The following is a 9,578-nucleotide window of genomic DNA, read 5'->3' on the forward strand; positions in this document are numbered from 1 at the left end:
AAGTGGATGAACAGAAGTGTTTCACTGTTATCTAAAATGAATGTAGCCACTATAAAATGGAGCAAAAGACTATTCATGAAATATTCATGGTATTCCTTCTGTCAGCAACCAATTACTCTTCTTGGTTTTCTTTTCTTTCTTTTTTTTCTTTTTTGGAAGTTTCAAATGAGTATTTGATTCCTGCATTTTAATTGATCAGAAAGTGTGTTTCCAGAGCAGAATGGCATTTTAGCAATCTGTTCAAACAGCTGGATGCATCAGCCATTTGCTTAAGATTTGGCACAGGAAAAAAAAAATACTCTTGCTTTTAAAGGTTCATAGAAAAAGTCATTGATTTATTTGTTGATAGTAAAAATAAGGATCTTTTTTTTAACTGTTCCTTATTTAAAAGATAACAATCACTTGGACTATCATTAAGGGTTTCCCCTGAAGAATTCCATCCCAAATCAAACAAAACGTTTTTCATGCATCATTTCTTTATTGAAATTAGAATTCCAGTCCTAAGCTGCAAAAAAAAAAACAAAAAAAACGAACAGATGGCTCGCTGGAAACAATCAATAGCAGAGTGTCTTTCATGTACTTGGTGTTAATAGAACTGAACTGACCTGCATGAAGGTGCCTCAGTTTTCCACCACCTTCCCTCTCTTTCCTTCCTTTCTTGCCTCTTCCGTTGTTCCTTCCCTCTCTCCCCCATCTTTGATTTGAAAGTGTTGAATTATCATGCAGCTTTGGACACTCAGCAGTTCTGATAGAGAATATCCGTAGAAAGGGTTTAAAAAGTCAGGGTTTCTCTATGAGAAGCATGATCCAGGATGGGGCTAACTGTTTTATCAAGATTTGATAGGAGAGTCAATCTGGTCATCTTTCAATTACCAATTGAAGCAATTTCTCAAGTATTCATTTTTCGTGGGGCATGTTCTATATCATTGTGTTTATTTATTTTACCACAGTGTTAGAAGTCAAATTTAGAGAAAAGTAATCTCCTTGGGAATTTGTGTGCTACTCAAGATAGCAAAAGGTCTGCCAATATGATAGTATGTAAGATTTCTAATAATGACTTCTCTGTGCTAAAATAATATTAATTTGAGAACTTTGGAAAATATAGTTTAAAATAAAAAAGAAATGTAAATCTGTCATAACCCACCACCCAGACATAAATACTACTAACTTGGTGCATGATCTTTCAGTGATTTGTCATTTCTGTATGTAGTAAATTCTTGTGTACATATGTATGTTTGTATTAGATTTCATAGTGAATGTACATATGTAGAATATGTCACCTACTTTTAAAATTTTATGCTAAGTCTTCCTTTGTTGAAACATAATGTCATAGCAACTTTCTTTCCATGCTTTGGGTTTTGTTTTTTTTTTTACAAGCATTAGCAAGAAAAATAAACCCTCAGGCAAGGAAGAATTTTAACAAAATTTGGTGGCAATACATCATTTACTCACCACCCGATTTCTTGCTACATTTCTGTTATCAGATTTAAGTCACCATATGACCTCAGTGTAGCTATTCTTGGTATTTGATAAATGCTTCCTGCAGCAGCAGGCCTATCATTTCTGCAGCTGTGAGCACAACCATGCAGTAATGCCCCTGTGAAGAGGCTGTGACCCCGGTGCTCCGAGTCTTCTCTGGGCCTTTCACACTGTCAGCGTTACTTCACTTGTGAATGAAACGAGGTGGAGAGCTGGCAGAGATTCCGTGTGCTCGTGGTTTCTTCTTCTTCTTCTTTTTTTTCTGGCTGGCAGTGGAGGGTGCTAGTGGGATGAGGAAGATTATGCAATTTTTAGCTTAAGTTTATATTTCCTGCAAGGATGTTAACATACATGTCTTTTTCTGCCCAGTGGCAAAATGTATTTCCCAATCATTGGCCTATTGCATTAAATTTAAATTAAAATGTTCCTTAGTATACAGACAATAATATAAGCCCCCAAAAAAGAAAAAAATTGACACATTTTTTAATTTTAAAAGATGTTTCCTAGGTGACTATTAACCGGATCATACCACAATCCCTAACATAGCATCAAGCTCTCGTAGGAGGAAGCAGAGAGCGCAGAAATGTTTTGCCCCGTCAGTGGTTTGGGTGCCCTTCTAGGTAACTGCTAAGATGACTGTTTTTCTGAGATTTATTCCATTTCCTTTAGAATATATCTGGTGTCAATTTTGTTCCTTAAGACTTTTCCTATATGTGAATAGAAACAGAGTGAGCTTAAAATATTTAACGTAACACATACAATCCTTCTATAATAAACCGTAAGATTCCCATTACACTAAGATGAATTGAGACCAAAGGAGAAAGGAATCTGGCAGAATCAGTGATAATTACTCTGTAAGTAAATAGGCACTTACATATAAATTAGCCTTGTGTTTGAAAATATTTTTATGCTTAAAATGAATCAGGTAGAACAATTGATATGATGTGTTTGGCAGTTAAGCAAGAATAGCTAATTAGTTTGCATTTATACTGAAAATGCCTTTAAGTAAAAAAAAAAAAAAAATTAAGTATTTCTTGTATTCAGACCAACAAATGTGTATTTTGTGTGTGTGTGTTTCAGTATGTACAGTAGATTCCACTATTCTGTGACTGCTTGTACCAGTCTTTAAGACAGTTGTTTCCTGGTTTCAATATATTTTATTTTTGATCTTTCTTTTGAGTATATATCAATCAAAGTATTTTTTTAAAAACTTAAACTTTGTCATAAAATCACAGATGCAGTAACCGTGAAGAGTCCAGTTCTTTTAGACACAGACTGTTAATATATAAGTGCATGAAAGTCACTAGTGTTGATTAGAAATAAACAGCAGTATTAAAATAACTGTGGAAAAACAGTTTGGAAAACACGTGAACTAAGAACCAAGCAGCAAAGCAAATGTGTGTATATGATTCAGATGTCTTTCCAATGTTCTTTTTCTAAGCAAGAATGACCGATATAAAATTCTTGGTTCTGTAGGAATTTTTTTTTTGCCTATGATATTCCCTTCAAGTAAATTTAAAAAAGAGTAATAGAATAGGCACTTAGTAAGAAACATTTAGCTTTTTTTACAATAATCAAACCATACTTGTTCACATATTTATTTGAACATTATAGAAAAACAGAAAAAATATATATAGAACCCTAGTGTCAGCAATAACCTTTATAAATCATTTCCTTCTTTTTAGATGTCCTGACTAGAGAAGATGAAAAACCTTTCATAGGTCTCAATTACATTACGAAGAAGAGTAATAACAGTTGCCCAAATCCATTCAATGCCAGTTTATTTTTTCTTTTAATGTTGAGGTAGCCTTAATTTCTCCTTTTATTTGTAATACTATTAATAAGACTGGAGTGTTTGCATCCTACCCTTTCACTGTCAAATGAGCACCATTGACAAAACATCCTGAATCTACCCCAAATTCAGTATATTCATTTTTTATAACATTTTATCATAATTATTATAGTCTATTTTGTTTTTCCATATTTCAATATTTATGGAATCATTATGAGTTTGTTTATTAATAAGTAAAAAGTGTTATTTTGAATCTCATCTATAAAATTTTTATTCAACTTCATATTATGTAATCATTTCAATAATGGCAGATTCAGGGTAGACCAGTTCACACTCTAATTCCCAAAACAGATTGATATTTCCTAATCTGCAAAATTAGCAGCTTATTTATAAACCATCTTTCCACAGTTTGTTAATAATGATATCACATGTAGTTGTTCTTAAGTGGAAAGGAGAAAAATTACTTCTATTTCATATTATGAAATCCTATATTTCTCAAAATTTTTTTTCATCTTTAAGTATAGAATTTATAGGCATATTTTAAAGCCATGAGTCCTGAGAACCCGTTCATTAGAGAAAAATATTTTCAGTTTGTTATTTAAATGTTTAATGATTTTGTATGCTTTTCTTTCAAAATCATATTAACTATGAAATTCCTTTGCTTGTGAATAAATGTCAGTTTTCACATTTATTTTATTTGTCTGTAGGTGAAGAACTAATTAATAAAGAGCTAATAGTCTTCACTATCATTTAATGTATAATTAAATTTTATAAAACCTTAATATGACACAAAGCTTCCAAAAGAATATATTAAAAAGTAGAGATCACTTAAGTTTTAGATGTAATGAACAAATTTGATCTAAAATATTCATATTTTAAAAATCAGTTTGAATATTTGTTAAAACCTGAATGGCATTCATTAATGAATAAAATCTTTTTTTTTTTTAATCTTGAGAATGGAAATGTGAAAATCAAAGCAAAGAAGAATGCCATTCCTCAGTTTTGGTTCTGAGTTGCATAACTAGTCTTAATACATTTAGGTTCCTTTCTAAAATAAAATTTTTAAAAATATATTCGACAATTTGAAGTTACCAAGAAGCATTTTAAGAGCTGATGTGCATGTCTAAGTAACATCCAGATGTATACCTAGTATTGTGCAATAAGTTCCTGCCTGGGTGCTTACAGTTCAGTAACTTCTAGATTGCTAGCACAATAATCTTATTAGATATGTGTTTCTTTCTTTCTTTCTTCTTTTTTTTTTTTCTTTTTCTTTCATTTCAGAGGCCGGAGTTAATCTGAAGAGCACCACTTCTCTCTCTCCTGAAAAAAATTGCTACTGATATTTTTACTGGATAAAATTTAAAAATTGTTCAATTCACAAAGGCTAATTGTTGAACTGGTATCCTAGAAGAAATTGTCCACAGGAGCCGAAGCAGAAGTCTCTGATGCCGCAAAACTGGCTCTATCAGACCATGGTTCATCCCCTTTTAAAACCAAATTTTTTTTCTTCTGGCCTTCAAGTATTTTTTTTTTAAAGAAGGAAAGAAAAAAAGCCTGCATTGGCATCAAGTTCTGTATCAATCCATGTTACATTGCCATCCATGATTTAAGACTGTAGAATCTTGAATAATCTATATCACTTTAACAAATAAATGTTTTACTATGACAGAATCTGCACATTGCCTGGTTTGTGGAAACCTCAATTGCTTCAAGTGTGAATGGTGAAGTGATGATGGTAGGAACTAACAATACTATTTTACATCTATGTAGTACAAAACCTTAAGGGATCACAAATTGCCGTATATACTGGAACTAGTTCTTCATGACTAAAGTGACCCACTTCTAGGGGAGGGCAGTACAGCTATTTAAATGGCTTTGTGAACATTTTCATTCTTCAGTGTAACGTAAAGGGAAGACAGATCTCCTACTGGAATTTCAGAAAGTATCAAGGTAGGTGTATTGTAACTAATCCAAATTGACTGATTGCTTTTCTGGAGAGCAAAGGCAAAGAGATTTTAATAATTTTAGGTCTTATGTTTCATTATAAGTGCCCATTTCACCAGGTTTCCATTGGAGATATATATATATATATAAACTCTATATATATAGTTTACATTTTTTAAAATTTACTTAAAACTAAAAAATCTAGAAAACTGTCTTTGAAAAAGGCAGGTTAATCTGTTAACCGTTCCACATCTCTTAGGCTGTTAAAAATATCCAGCTATCCAAAGAGAAGTTACAAAATGTCAGTCGTAAGATGGCACTTAGCATCTGTGCTCAGGAACCTGACTACACTTGACATAAAACCTGTGCATACACACACACACACTGATGCATTGCCAGACACACACACTGCACAACTGCACAAAGTAACACCTTGGAGATGCAATGTAGTTAGTTTGTGACTTTGGGCAGCTGACTTCATTCTCTGTTTCCTGACAACTCAGATACCCAGAGCAATCCTGTTTATGTGTGTGTGCATGTATATATGCATGGATAAATGTTTATGGTGACAAAAAGGAGACAGTTTGGACAATGAGCATTGCCTCTGTGAATCCGTTCCTGCCATACACAAATTTTCTCCTCTAATACAAACTTTCAGGAACACAAATAGCGTTCCTGGATCTCGGTAGAGTTTAACTTTTTAAATTCTCTCTAGGGAAAACCTGCAGCCTGTCCTTCAAGGACATTCTCCTGTTTGTACTTACATTCCACTTGCTCCAATCTCTACCCCCTCAGGCCTAATTCTTGTTTTTCTTGATGATAGTAAGAGTGTAGCCTGACTGCTTTATCTTTTTAAGATATTCATGCTATTCTGTTCTAAGGAACAGGGATTTTAGAACTAAAATTGTACTTAATCTTGTCAAGTCTTCACTCTGCATCTAAATCTAAAACTTCACTTATGTACAAATTCAAACAACACCCATAGTGTACATTTGTTCTCTTTTTTTCAAATGTTGAAGAATATTTTGGCACAGTCTCTGATCCTGTAAGTATCCAATAATCAGTTATATTTACAGACAGATATTTACTTCTTATACTATGAGGTTAAGAGAACACAATTGCATACCAATAACTAAATAAGATTAATGATCATTTACGAATAAAAGTTTTGAAAAAAATGTGACAAAATTATTTGTAGGATGAGTGGAAACAGTTTCTTTTAGCTAAGCATATTATAAAGGGGTGAAGACATATATGGTAAAAAGTCTTACTGTGAGGTTCTTGGACGGGCTTCCCTGGTGGCATAGACAGTAAAGAAACCACCTGCAATGCGAGAGACCTGGGTCCAATCCCTGGGTTGGGACGATCCCCTGGAGAAGGGAATGGCAACTCGCTCCAATGTTCCTGCCTGGAGAATCCCATGGACAGAGGAGCCTGGTGGGCTATGGTCCATGGGGTCGCAGAGTCCTGACTAGCAACTAAGCGCCCAAGGTTCTTGAGCATGCACTGAAAACCAAAACGTGCATTCCTGAGCAATTTTGGAAGTAATTGCTAAAAACATATAGCATAATTAGTATGAATATTTGTCAATTCAATTTGTGATTTCTTACACATAATGTAAAGCACATCAAGCACACAAGAAGATCAAAAGTGTTTTGAATGCAATATAGACACAGCATGAGGCATGAAAGTGGACTGAAAACTAATTAAATTTTTGAAAATCTACAATCATGATTTTTTAAATACATAATCTGTAAAATTGAAGATTAGTAATAAAATGCCATACTGGTTGAAAGGTATAACTTCAACATGGAAAGAAACTCAAATATTGGGTTGACCAAAAAGTTTGTTTGGGTTTTTCCATACCATGTAATGGAAAAATCTGAATTTTTAATTTTAATTTCCTATTTTACTTGTAATTTAATAACTCTCAAATTGGTTTGTACAAGTTTTTGTCTATTAAAAATACAAAGTATCCTGTTTCACATATGTGGAATGTTTCGTGACACATTCTTGTTTTGTTCAAAAACATTATTTCTTCCTTTATTCTACTTTCCATGTGTTGAGAAGTTACTCCATTTTTATTTCCAAAATATATTACATGACACCTCATAGGTCTGCTTATCAAATGTGTGTGTATCAAGGTGTATGCAGTTATTAAAAATGCAAGTGAGGGAGAATATATTATGTCCAACCAAAGTAAAAGTCTGTAGAATATGATTGCTTTATTTGAAATACAACTATAATATCCAGGGAAACTATCTACACTAGATTTTTATGTGGAAAATATATATGACATGAAATTTAATATTTTAACCATTTAGACTATACAATCACTATTATTAATTACATTCACAATACTGTGCAGTCATCACTATTATCTATTTTTAAAATGTTTCTATCATCCCAAACACAAAGTCTGTACTTATTAATCAGTTATACCTGTTCTCTCTCCCATCAGCCCCTGGTAAATTCTAATCAGCTTTTATGAATTTGCCTGTGCTAGATATATCACTTCAGTGAGGTCTTACAATGTTTGTCTTTTTCTATCTGGCTTATTCCTCTTATCATAATGCTTCTAAGATTCATCTGTGTTGAAGCATGTATCAGAAATTTATTTCTATTTTTGGCAGAACAATATTTCATCCTATATATATAACACATTTTTTATTCACTCATCTTTTGATGGACACTTGTATTGTCTTTACCTTATGGGCACTGGGCGTAATACTATAAAGAACGCTGGTATACAGGTGTATATTTGAGTTTCAGTTTTCACTTCTTTTTGCTATATACTTAGGAATGGGTATATAATAATTTTATGTTGAGTTTTTTCAGGGCTTCCCAAACTGTTTTCCACTGTGGCTACTCCATTTTACATTCACTACAGTAATGTGCAAGTGTGCAAGGATTCCATTTTCTCCATGTTTATAATTTTTAGTTTATTATTATCCTAGTAGGTGTAAATTATCACATTATGATATTGATTTGAATTTCCCTAATCATTTATAATATTGAGCTTATTTTCATATGCTTTGGTCATTGTATATCTTCTTTGGAGAAATATCAACTCAAGTCCTTTACCCACATTTAGATTGGATTTGCTTTTGTTATTGAGTCAAAGCCATTCTTTAAATATTCTTGATACTAAACTCTTTTCAGGTATATAATTTGCAAATATTCTCTCCCACTCTGTAGCTTGTCTTTTCACTTTCTTGATATCATTTAATGAACAAAAATGTTTAATTTGTATGAAATCTGTTCATGTATTTTTTCTTTTGTGTTTGTGCTTTGGTGTCATGTCTAAGAGTTGACTAACCAGTCAGTGGTCATCAAGACTTGCCTCTATGCATTTCTCTAAGAATTATGATTTTATATAGATGATTAATCTCATATATAGATAATTGATCCATTTTGCATAAATTTTTGAACATGATTTGAGGAAATCTCCAATTTTAGATATGGAAATCCAGTTGTCCCAGCACCTTTCTTGAAAACCTATTCTTTTCTCATTGAATGGACTTGGAAGGCTTGTCAAAAATCAACTGACCATAGATGCATGCGTTTATTTCTAGACTCTATATTCTATTCCATTGGTCTATATGTCTTGTCTTTATGCCAAAAACACAATGTTTTGATTACTATAGCTTTTTAACTTTTGAAACCAAACATGTGAGTCCTCCAACTATCTTCTCCTGTCTTCAAGAAGGTTTGGCTATTGTGGGCCCCTTGCAAATGAGTTTGAGGATTGGCTTTTCCATTTTCACAAAACAGCAACTGGGAATTTTGATATATATTGCATTGAACATGCAGACTACATTGGGTGGTTTTGACATTGTGACAATATCAAGTTTTTCAATCCATGGACAAGGGCTGTCTTTAATTTCTTTCAACAATATTTTGTTCTTTTCAGTGTATAAGTCTTTCACATCCTTTGATAAATTCATTCCTAAGTATGTAATTCTTTTATATGCTCTTATAAATGGAATTGTTTTCTTAATTATATCTGTGGATACTTCACTGCTAGTGTTTAAAAACCAGTTGATTTTTGGGTGTTAATCATATACCTTGCAACTAGGTAGATTTAGTTAATTAGTTATAGTAGCTTTCTTGTGAATTCCTGGGATTTCTGTATATAGAATAATGCCCCCATGTGATGAGAGATACAGTTGGTCCTTCATATCTACAGTTTCTGCATCTATGGATTCAACCATGAATAAAAAAATATTTTTAAATAAAAAAATTCTAGGAAGTTCCAAAAGCAGAACTTAAAGTTGCCATTTCCTAGAACTGTTTACATATCAGTTACATTATATTTAAAACTACTTATAACGCATAGTGTTTATATTGTATTATAAATGAT

General features: G+C 32.6%; 1 protein-coding gene across 3 annotated transcripts in view; it reads left to right on the top strand.

Moving 5' to 3' along the window:
• The window catches only part of LRFN5 (leucine rich repeat and fibronectin type III domain containing 5), a 291,026-nt gene extending 286,087 nt beyond the window's left edge, over positions 1–4,939 (top strand). For all 3 annotated transcript variants that reach the window (XM_043922377.1, XM_043922379.1, XM_043922378.1), the window contains one exon: positions 4,553–4,939. In XM_043922377.1, coding sequence (XP_043778312.1) covers positions 4,553–4,570 — 18 coding nt within the window. In that variant the 3' untranslated portion in view covers positions 4,571–4,939. The remainder of the gene's footprint in view (positions 1–4,552) is intronic.
• The last annotated feature ends 4,639 nt before the right edge of the window (positions 4,940–9,578 follow it).

This window comes from Cervus elaphus, chromosome 13 (genome assembly GCF_910594005.1).
Source record: "Cervus elaphus chromosome 13, mCerEla1.1, whole genome shotgun sequence".
In the NCBI taxonomy this organism is placed as follows: Eukaryota; Metazoa; Chordata; class Mammalia; order Artiodactyla; family Cervidae; genus Cervus; species Cervus elaphus.